The 21,242-nt window shown below is 32.2% G+C and overlaps 3 protein-coding genes across 4 annotated transcripts; 1 reads left to right on the plus strand and 2 right to left on the minus strand.

The window, feature by feature from the left end:
- Positions 1 to 329: 329 nt before the first annotated feature.
- LOC114390726 (deSI-like protein At4g17486) lies at positions 330 to 4,401 on the minus strand. Its single transcript, XM_028351591.1, has 4 exons — positions 3,918 to 4,401; positions 2,013 to 2,274; positions 961 to 1,028; positions 330 to 815 (listed from the first exon to the last, which is right to left on the minus strand). The coding sequence occupies exons 1-4, from the start codon at positions 4,050 to 4,052 to the stop codon at positions 543 to 545; spliced, it is 738 nt and encodes a 245-aa protein (XP_028207392.1). The 5' UTR covers positions 4,053 to 4,401; the 3' UTR covers positions 330 to 542.
- Positions 4,402 to 9,526: 5,125 nt separating this feature from the next.
- LOC114389459 (probable receptor-like protein kinase At5g24010) lies at positions 9,527 to 12,684 on the minus strand. Its single transcript, XM_028350144.1, has one exon. The coding sequence runs from the start codon at positions 12,402 to 12,404 to the stop codon at positions 9,906 to 9,908; it is 2,499 nt and encodes an 832-aa protein (XP_028205945.1). The 5' UTR covers positions 12,405 to 12,684; the 3' UTR covers positions 9,527 to 9,905.
- A 2,851-nt stretch (positions 12,685 to 15,535) lies between these two features.
- LOC114390324 (probable RNA-binding protein 18) lies at positions 15,536 to 18,797 on the plus strand. Of its 2 annotated transcripts, none has more exons than XM_028351027.1 (5): positions 15,536 to 15,643; positions 16,458 to 16,521; positions 17,945 to 18,009; positions 18,110 to 18,236; positions 18,300 to 18,797. In XM_028351027.1, the coding sequence occupies exons 4-5, from the start codon at positions 18,167 to 18,169 to the stop codon at positions 18,569 to 18,571; spliced, it is 342 nt and encodes a 113-aa protein (XP_028206828.1). In that variant the 5' UTR covers positions 15,536 to 15,643; positions 16,458 to 16,521; positions 17,945 to 18,009; positions 18,110 to 18,166; the 3' UTR covers positions 18,572 to 18,797. The 2 variants fall into 2 exon arrangements, with proteins under 2 accessions (XP_028206828.1, XP_028206827.1); XM_028351026.1 differs by having other exon boundaries at positions 18,311 to 18,797.
- Positions 18,798 to 21,242: the final 2,445 nt, after the last annotated feature.

The raw sequence follows: 21,242 nt of genomic DNA on the forward strand, positions 1-21,242 counted from the left end.
AGTGAGCACTACCTCAAGGGTTGTCTACATCATCTTAAAAATATGCCGCATTACAATTTGTGCCATTTGTATGTTTGATCGCAATACCATAAGCCTTAATTTTGCTGAAAAACAAGCATATTATTTGTGAATATTGTTTTGATGAAATTCTGTTCCTTCAAACCATACTAGAATGATATGAAGTATAACACAATCTGCTCTTCAAAATACATCAAATCCACTTTAAAAATTGAAACTCATCAAAATGTGGAATTGTGACAGGTTAGTGGACTGAGACAAATCATACTCCTACTCGAACCATTGGGTGAATCTAGTTTGATCAAGTCAGATTCAGACAAGAAAAGAGAAAAACAGTACAATTACCTTTCAAAGAACATAGTCTCACGAGGCACCAATAAGATTTGAGTTGAACAAACGAAAAATTATACATTTGATACACAAATGAATAGCATGTAAAATTCCGTTATACTTTTTGTGACTTAAAATTACAATACACAGCATGACTAAGATTTGACAAAGATCCCTCAACTATCATGTGAAGATTAACTATGTAGCAATGCCTTGTCATCTCGTGTTGGCGGTAGAGGCATAACTCCGTTCTGATTCTCAGCTTCTGAACTAGTAGACGGTTTTGCACCATTAGTAACAATATTTTTCAACCAAGATGCTTGAAGTCTAGGGGACCCTCCTCTGTTTGAATTGTCAGGGGACTCTGGACCATTTTTAACATTATTAGTAACATTATTGGTAACTCCTAAGAGGAACCGGTATGCTACTTTGCTTGCTGATACAATCTCAGTTTTAGCTTGCCGGAACTGCAGTGACCAGGGTATGATCATCAGTGCAATCATAGAGTTTCTCAAAATATGGCAATACTAATAACTACATAATTTAAGCGTTCAAGCCAAAAGTACAAGAACGGCCAGGTTGTGGTGAGATAATTCTATAATTGATTCTTACCCGTAATGCTGTATTTCCAGCCACTTCCATGGCAGTATCACCAGCATTGGCAAACCTATTCACCCAGCCTGTCATGGAAGCCGTAAGAATATACAGTGGAAGCAAAAAAGTACTGTACAGAAACAATAATTTACAAGATGGATCAATGCTTTAACCTCCTTCACTAAGCAAGTTAGCATATAAATTTAAAATGAGAAGAGGCAAATTATCTTATCTACCCTAAAGCCCAATTACATTGAGTGCAAGTACTACTGAAACTACCAAGTTCATTCTTCGTGTATAAGCATATCTATCCCCCTGCCCTATAACATTAATTGCCTTGACTATATCATTTCACAACTTCCTCTCCCTATATTCAAATGACACTTGCAGTCCAAGCCAACAATATTTCTTTTTCTTAAAATAAAATGCATATTGATCTAAATAGATACGTTCTTTTTCTACCATATAAAATTAGTAAGAAAACCAATAGAATGGAACTTGGGTTACAGTATGATAATGAACATATAACTATCTAACTGGAATTGGGTTTCGTCAAAGATAAGTATCTAGTTGACTGGGAGAAACAACATCTCAAACAGAGAAACTTTACAGGTAAAATCTAGCATGCTGTCCGAAATCAGTAAAAGATGGAAAAAACTGTATTCAGAAAGAACTATGTATTACAGAGGTGAATTCCGCAATACCCACAGAGCTAAGTCCAACTCCACACTACTTATAGAAAAGCACAAGAACTAACTCCCATCTCTCCACTACCTGTCTTCCTAATTCATATTATAGAGATACATATGGGATCTCTAATTTCCACTTCTACATCCCATTTCACTCCCCTGCCCCTGCCCCCTTCTATTTCTTCTGCTATATGACTTACAAACCAAAGGCCCATGACATGACTGAGTTTGATTGGACTAAGACTAACCAACTCCTGGGGCCTTACCCATACCATAGAATTTACATGATACATCCCTATATACCGCTAGGCCATCATCGAGCAAAAAAATAACAATGAACATCATAAAAGCAACATTATAGTAACATAGTTACATGTTTACCTGGAAGTTTTGGTACACCAAGCCTTTCACAGAATTCATCACAAAAGTGATTGCAGTTTTTGGACAGCAGATCATATGAACTCCCTGGCCACTCTCTACTGAGTTCTCTTAGTATTTGATTTACCTTGAAAATGGAACAGTTTGTTTTCCCTAAAACAATGGATTCACGATATGTATACATTGGATTCTTTCCAGAAGGGCAACTAAAAACCCCAGTACCTTGCTCACAGAACCCAAATGACCATTCATCATCTCCAAAAACCTGTCACAGCAGAACAATCTTGAATATGTCAGCACGAGAAAAAACAGAAGGCCTACCATATGTCAAGGAAGCAGAAGTGGGTCATAGAAAAAAAAATGACCCAAAATATGCAAGCATACAATATGACCAGATAAACAACAAACAAGTAATATTATGAAGGCAACAGTTTCTATTTAAGCAGGACCACAATATCAATGAAGCTGCAAATGTTGATACTTCACTTTTCCTTCGTTTGAGAAAAAATAAATAAACAAACGGACTTCATCAGCATATTTACCAAGCAGAAGTCAGTAAAAATAAAAGATAAGTTCCTTCTGCCATCTGAGTCTGGGAGTGGCAAATTAACATATAATCAGATAAACAATGAAAAGAGTCACATTTTTAAAGTTTCCTACACTTAGTACTTCAAGTAAATGAGTTAAAATTGCCATTCAAAATTCCCAAATTAAGAAGGGTACAAGTCACAGAAACAAAGGTTCACACCACTCTTAGTTTATTGTGCTTCTCAGAATAAAGAAGATTAAAAGTCTAAGAATAACTTCGAGTTTTATTTTACAAAATTATGCTCATAGAAAAATGTCAGACAGTATTTATCGTTTCAAGGCATACTAACCTGATATGTAACTACTCCTGTCACATGTCCCCTTGCTTTGAGCATTAATCATGCCTAATAAATGTGTTCATACCTCCTCCGAAGTCCTAAATTCCTCTTGAGTATTCTAGGTCAAACAATTCATCTTTACAAGCAAGACAGAGAGTAATGCAATTTGACTTCTATTAAACTACATAATAACTGAATTAAGATTTCACATGACCGGATCAAGCCAGCCATAACAAATGACTAGCACATACCGAGTCAGAGAAGAATAGCGTAATTCAACGCTGGAACAAATCCTAAATTTTCTGGGTGTAGATAGGCCAAATCCTAAATTTTCTGGGTGTAGATAGGCCTGTCAATTCATTGTCAACAAATGATACTAAAGATTTCCATTCTAATTTTTCCCAGAAACACATACCCAATCATGTCAGTTGCAGCCATATCATAAATAAACTCTACTAGCCAGTGCCCATATCTCAAATTTCTCTCTTCATTTCAGTATGATCACTTTTCACACCACAGCAGTTGGCCAGTTACAACCACACACTCCACAGGACCTAAAAACCACCCCAAACACTTCTCTTGCATAATTACCCAAGGTACCCCCACTTCATTCAATAAAGATAGAAACAACTAGAAGCAGCATCTAGTAAATCTCTGACATACAATTCACCATCTTCCCAATCCAACAGCATACATGTAATTCATACATGCTAAATAATGAATGAACATTTATAGCTACACATATACCAGAAAAACTGAAACTCACATCATAACTAACAATCACTTAGACACCAAGGTAAAAATCAATTACACCGCTTCATGCAAACAACACCCAAACAAAGATCAAAACCCTAAATTACCAAGGTAAAATAAATGAAACTCTAAATATAACAGTAGAGTCACACATTGGACAATTACACTCCCCCAATCAAGTGCCCCACAAAACAGGAAGAAAAACCAGATCCAATAAACCGTGTCAATCCTCAAACAACAACAAACAAGAAACATTGATTTCTACAAAGTTTTAAGAGAGGAACAAGACCTGCACGGCGCTGTGGAAAATGCCACCAAGACCAATCCCATCCTTGAAGATCTTGTTGATCTGAACAATGGTGTTGTTGGTTTTCTCGGATCCACTATTCGTCACATCGTATATATGCAGTACCACATCCGTCATCTTTCCCTTTCACCCACCAAGACCCAAACTTTAAACAACCTCACTTCACCTTTCTCTCTCTAAACGCTATTTTCCTATCCGGGTCTCTCTCTTTCTCTCTCTATATGATTTGATTCAGCTTGAAGATTCAACAACGGGTGTTGTTGTTCCTCTCTCTTCTCTTTTCGTAAATTGAACCAAGATTCGGCCTTGGGATCCCGGAAAACCTTCCAATTTCACCGTCCAAGTTTTTTTCTCGCCGGAATCGAAAGATTTTCGTGTTTCTCTCGTGAATTTATATTCTAGGAGGAGGGAACATAACAAGGAGAGAGAGAGTGTTGTGTCATGTGCGTATGTAAGAAAGAGACCAAAGCTGAGAAAAGAAAAAATTGAAAAGAACGGAAAAGAAAAGAAAAAATGGATTATCAAAAGACTTTTTTGCCCCTCACAAGTTGTGAAAACTACAAGAAATGCTTGTCTTTACAGCTGGTTGCCACTATTCAGACCCTGTTAGGCTAATGATAAGTGGGAGTTAGAAAATGTGGGCTCCGCATGCTCATTATTAACGGTCACAAGACAGGCTGCTATCCAGTTGCAATGACAGGATAGTCCTCTGTTTTTTCTGATTATAAATTTTGAATTGTTAAATAAGATATAACTTGAAAAAGAAAAACAAATAAGAAGAGGATATAAGAGTTTAGAAATTTATGTATATGTTTTTTTAATAGGGGTACTTTATTTATAGGTAAAAAAGTAAATATAAATAAGAAAAGATTATAAAAGATAATAAAAGACATGGACAATCATAAATAAATTATTTATAATTTTCTTTTTAAATGTTTATCATAAATAAATTATTTATAATTTTCTTTTTAAATGTTTATTATTTAAGAATGTGCCTTCTTAAAATCTTACTAAAAAAAATTCTATGAGATAAAAATATAGTGAAGGAAAAAGAATATATCATTCTTGAATACGTAATCTTTTGTCTCATTAAAATTCTTGTTAGAAAAATTCAATGAGATAAAACCAGGGTGAAAGAAAAAAAAAGTGTAGGCTATATTTATTTCTTCCCCTAATGTAAACAATCATCTTTAAGACAACGAATTTCAATCTAGTGAGGTAGTTACTCAAAAGTCTTCCTTAGTAATGACTTTGTAAATAAATCTTCTAGATTCTCACGTTAACAAATTTGTTGAACGTTTATATCATCATTTTTTTAGAAACCATGGATGTAGAAGAACTTTGGTAAAATATATTTTGTTGTATCTCCTTTGATGTATCCTTATTTCAATTGAACAGTACATGTAACATTATCTTTATATGTGATCATCGATATCATTTTTTCTCATGTTGAGCTAAAATTTATGCATAATTAACTTATGTGTCTATTTTGGCTTATTTCACATATTGTCATGGAATTGTTGTATCACTTCATGTAAACTTATGATGTATCATTATAAGGATCTAATACATAACCTCTAAAATAGCAATCTACATGCTTAAATGTCTTTGTATTGGTGAAGAATTATATTTTGCTAGCAAATTAATGAGAAATGATATATCAGGTCGTGTATGCATAATAAGATACATTAGTATTTCAACAACAATAAAACATGATACTTCAAGACCAAATACTTCTTCATCATTTTCTTAAAATCTAGAAGAATCTCAGTTCACATTTAGAGACCTTCAATCATTGGAATGTACAACAAATGTGATTTCTCATATAAAACCTTTTAAGAACCTTTGTTGTATAAGCTTTTTAGGACATGAAAATTATATTCTTTAAATATTCAATTTCCCAAACAGAATTTTGTGTTTCCTAGGTCATTCATCTCAAATTATTTCTTTAATCAATCTTTAGTTTTTGGAAGCTCTTCAAGATTTTCAATAATATTTATGTGCCCTACATAAATAACAATTATGAAAAAGTTATTTTCATAAAAATACATAGCAAGTACTCACTAAGTCAATTATACCTCATACGACTTGATTGCTTTAGTCCATAGAGAGTATTCTTCTAGAGAATATGCATTATTAGGCAAATTATATCCTTCACAGAATTTCATGCAAATGTCATTATCAAAAGAGTCATATAACCAATATAAGTAAGTTGTAACAACATCCATTATATGTAAATTAAGTTATTCATGTACTACTAGAGTGATTAAGTATGAAAAGTACTCACATCCATTACAGGTGCATATGTATCTTCAAAATTAATGTCAAAGTCATGTTCTCAATTTCACCGTTCTCATTTCTTTTTGCACAAAAATTTATTGAATCCAACCGGTTTAGCATCTTCAAGTGAATAACCAGGAATCCAAAAAATGTAATATATTTTACATCTTCAAATATATGGATTGCAAGTCCAAAAACCTAACTAGTTTTATGTCTTCAAGTATATAGACTACATGTCCAAAGAACTAGTTTTTCATTTTCAGGTGAATAGACTTCATGTCCAAAAACATAGTTGTGTTTTACATCTTCAGGTGTATAGACTACAGGTTCAAAAATTATTCGCTTTGGGAAGTGAGTCTAATATTTTCTCATTTGAGTCTTTCTATTTTGGTCAATCATTTCTTTGTCTATAATCCTTTATAGACTTACTCTTGATCCTCGTCATCATTATCATTTATTACATTTAACGCTATATTATATGTAAATACATTGTCAACATTGACTTTTTCGGTTTCATCATATTACATTCACAACAAAATATGAGATCTCTTTATTTTCACTAATTCCAAATACCTTAGCTCTTCTGGAACTAAAATATACAATTGTGTTAGAGAAATCTGTCAGCATTCTCATAATCTCAATTTGATCATCTTACTTTTTAGCTCATTTTCTCAATTGAAGATTTTTATCTTTGGAACCAATGTGTCTAACACATTTCATGTGTTTTCTAAGACCCATTTAGCAATATTGTCCAACAAGAACATCAAATTTTATTGAAGTATTAGTAGTTGATACATATGATTTAACCACTTATTTTAATTAAACTTTATAAATGAATTATCTTTTTTCCCAAATAGCTTCGGGAAGTCATGTAGCATACACATCTATAATGGGTTGGATGTGCACCCAAACCTATTACCATGTTTGGAAAGATGTTGCGAATAGAGAAAACACGTTTAGGTGTGTGCTCAAGCTTTTACACTCAACATAAATGCAAGGTAAATATAAACATGTCATAAAATGTTAAAGCTACTGAAAATCACTATTTTGAAATATATAAAAAAAAATCACATCCAAAACGTGAAACCAAACAGGCTAATGTAACCAAACTCATGCTTAGACATCACACAAATGACTTTTTCTTCAACGACTTCCAGTGATGTGCCCGCCTGCGATTATGTCTTTTTATCATAGCCACAATGTCTAACTTGCATGTTTAGAAAAACACGAGTTCCACCAGACAAATAAATTTATTGCTCTAAGAAGCAGTAGGGAGCATAGAGAAGAGTGTCTCAATAGACAAGTGGACCACAGCATTCACAAGTTTTTTGTTTGATATTGTGAAGCTCAGAAAGAGGAGCGGAGGACAAACTATTATTGCCCCCACACAATGCGAAAATTAGCAGGATTGTGCGCAGTTTATTAGCCTTTTTGACTGAGAGCTTAGAAATCCATGCATAGAATAACCTCTTAAAGGGGTTGCAAAGGCAAAATGGTGGAAACCAACCTTACCTAAGTATCCCCATTTTGTTCATGTATGTGGTCCTACTTGATTAGGAATCTTATATTTTAAGAGGTTGGTCTTGGACCTATGATTGCGGGGTAATAGTAATTTGTGTGCGTGTTTATGTAAATTCTGCTATGCATTATTCAATTCCAATCTTATCTGAAAGGAGCCTTCTCTTTCTGTTAAGTAGTGGAGTGAGCAAAAATGGGGCAGGCCAATCACTTCAAGAAAATCTAGAATTGAATAAGTATTCTTTGACCCTTTTACCAGCTGAAAAGGAATTTTTACATATTCTTCTAAAGAAATATTATAGGCGGTTGTTGAATGAGTTCGATTGACAAGACAAACGTGAACATGCTCACAGATGGTAAATGATCTTCTCATATGTTCTTGCTTCAGAAATATTTGGAAAAAATAATAAGAAATGACACAAAAGCACGTGAAATGTATATGCAGTTAGCTGCTTCAAAGTGTAAATTCCTGGCATAGTCTTGAAAGAGACGGATCCGAAGAACCTACAAAATCTCTTAGCAAATAACTTACTTGAGTTATGATATAACTCATCCGAAAACACAAGATTGGGTTTCTATATTAGATAAGTTTATTCGTACTTCCGAAATAAAATTTCCTTACACAGATATCTAATAGGAATTCACCCTATTGCCGCATTATCCTATAATTAATAGGACATGAGTGAATTCCTATTGAATGTCTGTGTAAAAGTGCAAAGTAAACTCTTAAAACTATTTCAGTGCTTCTACTCAATAGCTTAAACTTTTGGGGTTATTAGTTCATAACATGATTTCAGAGTCTGCATATGATCAGGTGGTTTAGAGATTGATCTTTGCTACCCTCATTTTTCTAAATAAAAATTAAATTTCAACACTAGGTGGATCTGTGCATTGTATCTGCTTCAAGCTCAAAGTCCTACCGCATGAGGGAGTGTGTTAGATATAAAAACCATTCATGTTCTTGCATTCTCCTGATCAGAGGATAAAAAAATCTTCACTGGAGAAGCTTCTATTTGATCAAGCAAGTTGGACGGTGAGATAGCTAACCATGGTGCCTAGGCTAATGGTACAGTATTTCTCATTATTTATGGCAGGTATCAGCTTAAAAAAATGCAAGTAATGCAGGCCAGTGATTCCTTTGAACCAAGTTCAGGTCATCCATCAAACTTGGATCTTGGAAATGTATATTTATTGATCATCCTCCAATGCATTATTTGCAACTTGGGAGTCTTTTTCTTGCTTATCACAATCTCTTAATACAAATGCATGCATTTTAACTAAAAAGGACCAGTTAATAAGAGTTTATCCATAGCAATAGTTCAAGAATTTAGCATGTCCTATATGGTAGAAAATTATAGGTTTGAGAATTAGGTAAATAAAGAAATTTAGTATCTAGTATTTAACCTATCTTCTACAGTAGTCATCTTTGCTGCTCATGAAAACATTTAAAAAAAAGCTATTATAGTATTACATATTGTTATATGACATTAGTTTATCAATGAGCTGCGACTTTGGTAAAGAGTTGCAGCCTTGTGACGTGGCAATCTGTGGTTTTACTTGTGGAAGCTGTCATTGTCATTCATGGGGACAAGATTGCCTACCTATCCCTTCCCATACCTCACAATGGTGAAAGCCATAGATGAAGATCATGGTTCATATTATTTTCTCAAATGAATTCATAACAGGCCAAAACAAGTAAATAACAGAAAATTTAAAAAAATTTATTATGAGAACTATTTTACTTCATGCAATATCATGAAGACAGACTTGGTCTTTCAACTGAAGCAGAAACGTAAGAAATAGAAATTAATGATAGAACCAAACTTATAAAGTTTGCAACTTATACCAATTCTTCTCTCGATAAATACAGAGCGGTAACATAGCATAAACGGATAAGGTTATACTATGATAAATATTTGCATCTCTCCAATGTCAGACATCATGAAAATAAAGATTATACAAACATCCGTAAGAAACTATAAATGAGCCTTGCCTATTACTGCCTTCCATATGTAAATGTTAATATTGGTTTTGGTTCAATTTTCTTTAACAAAAGAAAAATTATAAAGAAAATAACTATCAAAGCACAGGTAAAGATTGATACCTTTATTTCCATGTGAAACTTTTTATACATCAGCAAGAATAGCCTCTATTTGCAGGATATTTCTATCTCTATCTGCCTTCACTGTTCATTAGTTGAGAAAAAACTTCGGTAGCACTTATGTCTGAATAACCATTACCATTATCTCCCTCTCTTATTACGTTACTAGAAGGACTCCCAGGAATTATTGTAGTTGTCACATTCACTGTTTCCCGAGCACTGCTATCATCATATGACTCCCCTTCTTGTTCACTTTCTTGGAGCTGAAGTGCATATTCCAAATTCCACAATACAGCACCCATTGTTGGCCTATCAACACCATATTCAGCCAGACATTTTTCTGCTGTTTCACCAAACTTCTTCAAAGAGCTTTGCTTTATCTTCCCAACAAGATAGGGATCAATAATATGCTCCAGCATGCCCTTTTTCTGCCATTCAAGCCCCCATTCGGCTAAGTTCACCTGTTCCCTATCAAGTTGTGGATCAACAGCAGGTCTGGCACAAAGAACCTCAAAAAGCACCACCCCAAATGAGTAAACATCTGACTTATCTGTAAGCTGCTGCCTTCGAAAATACTCCGGATCAAGATAACCAAAACTACCTTTCACACCAGTGCTCACATGGGTTTCATTGAGACAAGGTCCAGATCTTGAAAGACCAAAATCTGCAACCTTGGCCACATAGTTTTCATCAAGCAAAATATTGGTTGATTTAATGTCACGGTGGATGATTCCTTGCACGAAACCAGTGTGTAGATAGTGGAGACCTCTAGCTGCACCAATGCATATCTCAAGCCGCTGCTTCCAAGACAAAGGTGCATGTCCTGCTGAGCCATATAGATGCTTTTTGAGTGGACCTTTTTCCACATACTCATAGACAAGTATCATTTCTGAGTTTTCTTCACAATATCCAACTAGTGAAACAAGATGGCGATGGCGAATTTTGGAAAAGATTGTTATTTCGGTCTGGAATTCTGGAAGCCCTTGTCTGGATCCAGGCATGCCTCTCTTGACTGCAACCTTCACGTTGTCTTTGAGCACCCCTTTGTAAACCATACCAAACCCACCAGACCCTATAATTAGACTTCTATCAAAATTGTTTGTTGCTGATTGTATATCGGCAAAAGGGATTGTCAAGCCAAAATAACCATAAGAACCAGGAGAGGGAAAAGCTGTCCCTTCAGACATTCTACTAAGTGAACTCCCTCCGTACACGCGTAAAGGCGTCCATCCTACACTTTCCATTGTTCTTTGTCTTGGCGTTTTCTTCTTCTTCCTGCATTTGAGAGAAAGCAGCAAAGCAGCTATAACAAAAAGCAAAACAACAATTCCTCCAACAATTGAACTCACCAACACCCACAACCTCTTCTTCCTTGGAACAACATGTGAGTCCACAACATTCACTAGCTTCATTATCTCTACACCATTCAAAATGGCATTCATCCTTGCAGAACTACTCAGTTCAGAAGGGCCAACACTTATTTGAATAACACCCAATTCATTGGAATCTACAACAAAATCCACATAGAACGGAGATGCAAGCACATGGACAGTAAGGGATGACAAATCAAGATCCTTGTAAGCATAATACCCATTGATATACACATCAAAGTAGAGCAAATTAAGAGCAGGACTAACAATATCACAGAAATGCAGCCGAACCAAGTGCCGAACACCACCTGGAGCCACTGGAAAATCCCAGGTTATGTTGAACTGTGAAGCAATAATGGAGTGATCCTTATTCATTTCCTGAGCAGTCATATAAACATTATCCGGAGCGATCTCTCGAGTCGCGCCTCCCTTCTGGTAATTTAGTGTGTGAGTGCTCCCCACACGCTTAGCAGCATCCTTAAGAACCAGAAATTCCTCATCAGGAATCCAAGTCCTCCAAAGGGTGTCATTAAAAGGAGTTACTTTCACACCCCCAACATTAATCCTATGCACAGTTTCCAAAACCTGAGATGAAAGGTTCTTGTACTCTACCACACCAGAAGGACCAACCAACCTAGCTCCATAATCTATGACAAAATCAGCAGGAGCAGTAAACACCTCTACAGCATTCACAAAGCCAAAACCTGAATTACCTTCAGGTCTAAATAAAATTTCAAGCAAATTTGACTCTATCTTCAAAATAAACTCCTTAAGCAGTGCACCATTAATTGGCTTGAAATTTCTCAGCACCAAATTACCATCAACCAAGACACTAAAGTTGGCAGATTTTAGATCAAATCCTTGAGCCTTAAAAGGTGAAAAATGAAAACGAACCAAGTGGGTACCATTTATCCTCATGTTGAACCTGTAGCTCCCAGTGATGGGGAAAACTCTTGCAGTGTGGTACAAAGTAGGCAAATTTGGAGGAGGGTCTTGGTAGGTGAGGGAAATGGATTTGTCAGCAGAGAGAAAAATTGAGCCATGGCTGGTGGAATCACTGACGAAGATGCGGTTGAAGAGGGAAGCATTGTTCTGTGATCCACAGCTAAGAAGGTAGTTATCTATGGGAGTGAAAGAGGATGAACAAGAAATGAAAAGAAGAAGAAGAATGAAATGTATAATTAGCTTTTGAGTCTCCATGGAAGATGGAATATATGGTCTTTGAGGAGTTTGAAGCTCACATGGAAGAACTGGAAGCTGGGAAAAAATTTGCAGTGAAGACTTTAAAAAGAAAGAAGAGACAGATAATTAATGTACATCAATTTTGGTCACTCATCAAGTCAAAGGGTTGCCACAACTATTCATTTTCTTAATGGTTATGTTTAAAAAGCAACATTTTTGGATGCTTCACACAAAATGTATCTTCTCTTACTGGATGCTGGACTAAACCAACTGTACTAGATTCTGTTTGGTTCGGTTTCTGGTCCTTAGATTTAGCAGGTCCTTTATGAAGTAATAAAATATAAGAGAAAGTGTGAAACAAAGAAACGATTACATAGTTTATTTGTAATTAAAAATGCTGAGATCATTTGTTTTTGTCAAACTAAAATCCAATTTTTATTTGGATACTTGTGCGCCTTTGGAATTGGAAGGATGGTTATACTTAAAATATTGTTCAATTGTTTGGGGAGGGGAAGGATTTTAATAGTTTAATAAAAAAAATTGGATAGTAAAGTAGTAATTATCTTGTCTTAAATGAGAGTCCGGAAAATTTAGTAATTGGGAGAAAGATAAGTGAAATGTTAGTAAATAAATGGTACGTGTGATTTAAAAATGTATATTTAAGCCAAAAAAGTATATATTAGACGCATACACTTGAAGTTAATGGTAATCCTATATAGGTTGGTTTAGTGGTAAAAAATTTAGTAGATTGATAAGATCATAAGTTTATCCTCTTTTGCACCATATTATATTATATTATATATATATATAAACAAACTTGTAGTTAACGATGTTTTGTTAATTTTTCAACCCTTTCTTTTATATTAAAGTAAAAAAAAAATTATAAAGACTCTGTTTTCAAGCTTTTGTTTATTAAAAAATGTTATTTTTTTAAAATTGACGTTTTTAAGAAGAGAAATGAAAATAAAGTAAATCAAATATAAAACTTAATACTTTTATAACACAATCATGAAGTTCTAAAGTGTAATTTCGCTGACGTGCTACCATTTTTTTATCAGATGACATGCTACCATATGCTAAAATGTAAACAATTTAGATGGGAAAAAAAATATGTGCTGCTTCTTGAGTTTAATTACATTTTATGGGAAGTAAATACTATTAATTTCCAAACAGACGGTGTGGATAGTAATCACCTTCCAGATGGCATATTGTAGGAACAATTTGAGTGTGAACGATCAATTAGAAAGCTAAAAGTGCTTTACAAGAAGGATAAATAGCACACTGTAATAGTACTGAATGTTCATTCAATTACCTTTATTGACAGAAAGTTGTATGGTGGGCTTATTTGCTTCTAGTCTATTTAGCAATCATTAATGGCCCAGAGTCTTGTTTGGTTGGCATCTTTAATTGGTTGAAAAGAAAGTTAATAGAAATTTTGATTTCAAGTAATGGGGGTTTGGCTTCCTTCCACTACTGTTCACAAATTTTAGTGGGGGGAAAAATGCATCACACTGCATAAGTTAATATTACTTTTTCTAATTCAATAAAATTCCCAACTATTCTTTTCATAAATTTGTTATTTTAGTTCATTTAGTGTGACGTATATCTGTCTATTATTTAATATGATACAATCTACCTTTTCATAACATATATCCATCACCATAGAAATAGATATTATGAAGCATTCAATCAAGATTTAATTTCATTAAATATGTTTATCCATGCTATTTTATTCTTAAATCCATGAGATTATATAAGATAATCTAAAATATTTTATCATAATTTTTTTATTCACCAAAAAATTTAAGATTAATTAAATAATAATAAAAATTGATAACATGATTTTCTTTTATCTTGAGTTAGCGATTGTGAGTGTTTTCAATCAATCACTAAATCAATAACTAATTTTACTGATATAAGAAAATTTTATACATAAAAAAATAAAACATAAATGCTCTTATTAAATAAAATATTTTTCTACGTGTGCTAGTGTGACGTTTCACTATTACATTAACATACAAGTTAGTTAATAACATGTTTAATGAAATTAAATCTTAATATAATATTTATTAGTACTCTTAATTCATAAAATGTATTTCTATAGCGATGTAGAGGCCGTGTCATTTTAAATAAAAATAAATATATATTATATTAAACCAAATAATATAACAAAATTTTGAAAATAGAAGTCAAGAATTTTATTGAATTAGGAAAGTAAGCTTAAAGCAATCCCCAATTATAAACTTATGTAGCTTCTACTTGAGTATAATGACATATGCATGACGAAAGCACAGCTAAGAATTACTCCTTATGTGCATAAAAACATGCATGTGCAAATGTACACTCATTAAATGTGCAATGGTACATTCATTTATATTGTACAGAATAATTGATTTTTTGAAGCCGTATATAATAATTGATAAATATCTAAGAATTTAATTGTAAGCTATAGTGTTATATAGGATCTTAAGAGGCAAAAACTTCTATTTTCTTGCTTTCATATTGAAAATATTAATTTTATTGTTTTATCCAATCTAAATGATCCATTAAATCAAATTAACAATGTTCCAAAATCTCGTAATTTTTTCGAATTCACCTAAGATCAATAAATCATTAGTATGTCAAGAGAGATTAAGTGACCTAACTTTATTACATAATGGTTAAATAGATTTTTTTTTTTTGAATAGTTGAATAAGTAATTTTTAATTCCAAAATACTCAAAATATAATTTGAAATTAAATCATAACTAGCTTTAAAAAAAATCAACTTATAACTATTTTGGTTAAATAGAATTTTTTTTGAATAGTTGAATAAGTAATTTTTAATTCCAAAATACTCAAAATATAATTTGAAATTAAATCATAACTAGCTTTAAAAAAAATCAACTTATAACTATTTTCATAAATTATTTAAGAAATGACTTATCTTAAACTTCATTATATTTAGATAAACATTGGTATGGTGATCTTGTAAATTGTAATTAATTTTAAATAGGAATTTTCAACTTAATAATCAATTTTAAGACAAAATCATGTAGAAATAAATAAATAAATTGTGAAGCACAATACGAAATGGACATTGGATTATGGGCCTGAGCCCATTTCATCAAGCCCAGTTCTGTGGAATGGTGAAGCAACACGACCTTGTTCGTTTCTTCTTCTTCACCTTAGAGAGAGAGAGAGAGAGAGAGAGTAAAACCCTAATTCGTTGCTTTCATTCTATTTACCACAATCGAAACCCCCATTTTTTATAAAACGGTAACTCTCTCCCTTTCTTCGTATTTTACTTTCATAATATTCCTTTAGCACCTACAAGTTAGGGGGAAAAAGGTACATTAGATGTGTAATTTGGGGATAATGAAATGGATTGTTAATTGCTGGATACAGAAATTAATTGGTGGATTTATCGGGTAGTTAGTCATCCTGTGTAATTCAAATGAGGATTTTTCAAGGTTTTGCTTTTTCCTTTTTTTTAATTTTTTTATTTAGACTATAATTTTGCTCTTGAAACCATTTGGCAAAATTGCAAATTTGCTTTTGTAGCATGGATGAATTCCGTTAAAAATTATTCATTTTTCGCCTTTGTCTAGATGAAAATGCCACTGAAATTATGTGCACCTGGGTAATTTCAAAAGTGTAGGGTGTGGCAAGTTGTTATTTAATAAAACTTGGGAGTTGTTTATCTTATTGCCTCTTTCAGTCTTGTTATTTCAAAGAGTTTAATTTATATACACTACTGGCATCTAATAGAAATATATCTTATCACTGGGTCATATTAATAAATAAGATGATGTGGTAAATTGGTCAAATATTATGAGATAATTTGGGTAAAAAATCTTTACACAGACAATATATAAAAATTAAAACTCAATTTCAAATTTGTAACTGCACTGCAAAGTATTGCCTCTTATGTTGACTAAGTGATGATTCATGATTGTACAGCATGGAATTGCATTCAGTGAACTAGATCTAAGTAACCCCATATTAGTTGATAATGTCAATGATATGTCAGAACATGCTGTTTTGAGTACAATGTTTAAACTTAATGTTATGGTGGATTGTTCATGTGCAGGGTGATGTACATTCTATGATTCAGAGTTTTGGTTGAACCTTCACTTGTATTCTTTGCTGTCATGGTATGTTCAATGTCTAATCACTTAATTATATTCTGTCTGAGGGAGAAATGTCTCATGTTATAATTGCTTGTCTGAGGGGGCAAGGTTTTGCATTGTTCTCGATTTGTCAATATGATTTTCCTTGTCGAAGCATCACATGTATTTTTTTTTTGTGTGTGTGCAAGGGAAATTAAATAAGATGTAAGTATGTAGATAAAAGAAGAAAATCTATTTAACTGGAAAAAAGTATTACAAAAGGGACTAAAGATATCCTCCTTAAAATACAGCAGCAAAAGAGCACATCCCATCCCACATTCAGGAATAAATTCAAATATTGAATTCTTAGGGCGGTTTATTGAATTAGGATTTTAAAAGACTTTTTTAGAATAAAAAAATCTTGTGGATTTTAAAGACTTTATAGAAACGTAATGACTTTTAAGATTTTTTTTAAAAGACTTTTGTGATTGAGATTTTATAGTTTGGATTTTAATGGATTTATAACATGAATTCATAAGATTTGAAAGAATTTTATGAATTTTCAAGATTTTAAAGAATTCCATCAATTTTTAGAAAATATTCAAAATTACAGTGGAAAGAAACTTTGATTATATATTGTCTGGTCTTGTGTTGTTGTGAGCTTGTTAAAGATGCTGTGTAGAAAGATTTAAATATATGGGCTAGTTGTTTCATTTGAAGTTTTGGTGGCCAAAGGTTTTCATTATGGGATAGGCTTGAGTTATGCTGGAAAACGAATTCCCTCGGGTTATTTTCCTTTCTATAACTCAGGGCCTCTTTGTCATGGTGTAAAAAAATGGTATTGGTATCTGATATTGCCTACCAAAAAAAGCCATTGATGTTAATGTTTTGCATGGGAAGACTTGAATTCCCAAACCATGAGCACATGCATCTACAGATTGAATTGTGAGGACATATTTTGGCTATGTCTCGAGTAATTTTATATTAATATAAGAAAGTAAAGTTTGATATCAAAAGAAAGAAAAAGTCTAACAAAATTTCAAGAGTTTAGATGAGATTGTTTGATGAGTATTTTGTATTCAAAAGTCAATTAAAATCCATCAAAATCTATTATAAAAAACAATTCATTAAAATTTATATACTTTTGAATACTAAAAGACTTTTTATGAGTTGTAAAAAATCTTAATTTAATACCAACCGATTTTATTGTACTCTTTAAAAAATCATAATAATCTTGATTAAATACCAAAAGACTTATTTTTATTATTTAAAAATCTTAATTGAATATCACTTAACTTTTTCATCATAAAAGAGTCTTTTAAAATTCATCGATATCTTAATTGAATACACCCCCTTAGAATCCACTTAATTAATATTTATATGATAGTTCCTAAAATTGGTCGTTTGGATTTTGATGTTTTGCTTGTCATTGTTTTCTAGCACTTATTTTATGTATGGCTGAATGCAGGATCCCAATGATGATAGGGGTGAAAGTAGACTCTATATTGGTAACCTTGATCTTAGAATTACAGAGTGAGACTTGCTAACTACTCACCAAGAGTTAACTTCATTTTTGTTTTGTGCTTCATGCACATACTGACATACTTACTCTTTTCTTTTCAATAATTTCCAGAGCTGCTCTGCTTAAAATGTTTTCTCCTTATGGAAAGATAATTTCTGAGGACTTCTTATGGCACACACGAGGCCCAAAACGCGGGGAGCCACGTGGTTTTGCTTTTATCCAGTACAACACAAAAGAGGTAAGTTGATTGCATACATTAGTTACATCACTTTCTAGCAATTTCTGATTTCCATAGTTAAAGTGAGAATGCAGGAAGCAGAATTAGCCAAGGAGAAGATGCATGGGAGGTTAGCTTGCGGCCGGCCATTGTTTGTTCGTCTTGCTGGCGAAAAGTGCATGTTGGAAACAGCTGATAACTCTACAAAAGCAGCTGGTGAAGGGCACAAGATGCATCTCACTGGTGGTGGTGGTGCCATGGGACAAACAAGTCGAAGTGCCAAAATAGCTGCTATAAAAAACAAATTGAAATCCTTAGAGGAGGAGTTCAAGGTCCAAGAAGCAAAAGCGAAGTGACAATATTTCTTGAGTCAATTTTGTAAGTATATAATATGCAGAATCAAGTGATAATTCAATGGCGTATAAATTGAATGTGTTGCAATTGTTTGTCCCCATTAAATTGGAATTCACATATTTAGTTAAGCCCTTTATTTTATTTTATTTTATAATTTAGGCCATTAGCCATTGTTACTGCGGAGGCATACTATCCATATGAAATTTTCCAAATTGAAATTTAATTTGACATTCTGTATGTTTTTTATCCTTAAGATGGAATATTAATTTTAAATGGAATGGAATCAGAACATTTTATGTGAGTTCAAAAATTCTGAGTGTGAGATCGTTTTAAATTGATGTTTTTATTAATAATTTTGGAATATTTTCTTTTATGTTTTGTGACGAATATGAAAATAAGAAAAAAATGATATTTTTTTCTTTAAAAGCCCTTTAAATAAGAACTCACATTAAAAAAGAAAATATTTATATAATTAATAATAATGTCATTTGCAAATAAAAAATAAGATATATTTAAGAATGAGGTCTTAAAGGAGAGAAAGGCTATATTTTTTTCATTTTTAAATTAAGTTTAAAAAAAAGAAAAAAAGATCAGGACAATTTAGAGAAAAAAGGTTATGTTGACATAATAAAAAGTTTTATATAATTATTTAATTACACATCAATATGAATAATAAATTTGTTAATTTTTAAAATAATTATCTTAAATTTTTAATTTAAAATGTAACTTATGATTGACGGAATGATAATATAAATCTATTTTATAGTGTCTGTATGCATCTACATTAAACTCATAAATTTATGTTGAAGTGAGAAGGGATAACTCAATTGCAATTTAATTGGCAAACGTTAGTTTGTTGCCTTTCTCCCTTGAACATTGCAATTACCAATTGAGTTAGCTTTTAGTATTTTCTTTAGGATATCTTTTAGCCGTTTAAGTTTAAAGTAACAATCTGCCGTATAATTTTTTTACACGGTTATTTAATAATAATTTATTATGTAAGATAAATTTATTGACTTTTTAAAATAATTATCTTAAAGTTATTCAAACGGTAATTTGTGATTGAATAATAGTGTAAAATTATTTAACACTATCATTACATAGACACTAAACTATAAGTTTAATTATAAAATCCATCTGTATAGTTATTTTAAAAATGTTTCTTTTCAACGAAATTTCATTTTATGAGTAAGTTAAGTAATTTTATAGTGAATTCTTAAGTATGAAGGTAGATCAGGGACGTGATAGTAGTGTTTAGTTGTATGCACTCTTATTATTTATTTATTTGTTCTCTAAACGAAAACATAGGTCTCTGTCAAAAACAAAATCCAGGTCTCAATAAAATTTATATTAGAGGCTTAAGATAAAAACTGTTGAGTACATACATTTTATTGCGTCTTATAGCATATCCTTATAGAATATGTTTTCTTTGACAAGGAAGGCATTTAGAAGAGTTTATTTGAATTTATAAAAATAGCTTATAACCTTTATGTAAGCTTTTTAAAAACTTATATTAATATGCTTCACGAGGAAACTTATTATTTTTGTTTTTCAAATTATTTCAAAACATTTTGTAAAGCTTATCCATAAGTTCTAATTAGTGAAACCTTATTGAGTAAGTTGCTTAACCAAATGTGTTTTCAGAGTGAAAATAGTTATCAACGATTTGAATAGTTTGAAAAAGGAAAAGAAAAAAGATACGATTACAAATTTCAAGTTTTCTTTTTTCATTTATGAAAAACAAAACTAAGTCGTTTACTTGTCCATTATTTGGTGGTTGAGTGATGGCTTTTTATAAGGAAAAACAAAATGCTTATTTATCTTCAATTAATAAATATGATGTGAGGAAAAAATGAGAACTACTAAATGTGATTAAGCAGAAAATTTAGCTGGAATCTTTAGGTGCCGCATAATTTGGATAGGAAAAAGAAAAGCAAGTGGTTCTATGTTGGTGAGGTTTGGACCATTTGATAATTGCAGTGACCTAGTTATAGAAACTAGAAAAAAAAAAATCCTTTCCATCTGAAAGTCAAAAATCTTAACTATGATGATTATAAAAATAAAAAAAAAATAAAAAACACTTTGATAAGGGAAAACCTCGAAGGAGATCTATTTCCTTTGTTCTATACTTTTGAAATCAAGAAATACATTTTTTTTTAGTATGGGTTCCAAACACATCCCTATTTTAGTAATATATCTTTCCTGTTTTCCAGCATGGCGTAAAATGAGGACTGTAGCTATCATGAAATATGCTTGCAGCACAATTTTGAATACAAAAAATATGGAATCTACATAATGGCTGATCATTGTTCTAAAGAAACACTTGATTTATTAAATAAAGCTTGATTTCTTTGGTTCAATGTTTGTAGAGGATGCTTTCCTACTTTTCGTCCATATCACATTATAGTATTAGAAAGCAGTTTCTATAGGTCAAATATTACGTTCTGAAATAATTTTAAATGACCTATGGTTCTACACTTACTTTCAAATTGGTACTATGAAAATTTCAATATCATGTGACCTATTATATTTAACATGAGATGTGTTTCCCAGATAATTTTGTTGTGATTGGACCCAGTGGAAGTATATGAAAGGTTATGAAGACTGCCCCGATAATCACAGCAAGAATAAAATATCTGCATCAAACAAGTACGCCTATACAAGTGCCACAAG

The sequence above is a fragment of the Glycine soja genome, chromosome 16 (genome assembly GCF_004193775.1).
Source record: "Glycine soja cultivar W05 chromosome 16, ASM419377v2, whole genome shotgun sequence".
Classification (NCBI taxonomy): Eukaryota; Viridiplantae; Streptophyta; class Magnoliopsida; order Fabales; family Fabaceae; genus Glycine; species Glycine soja.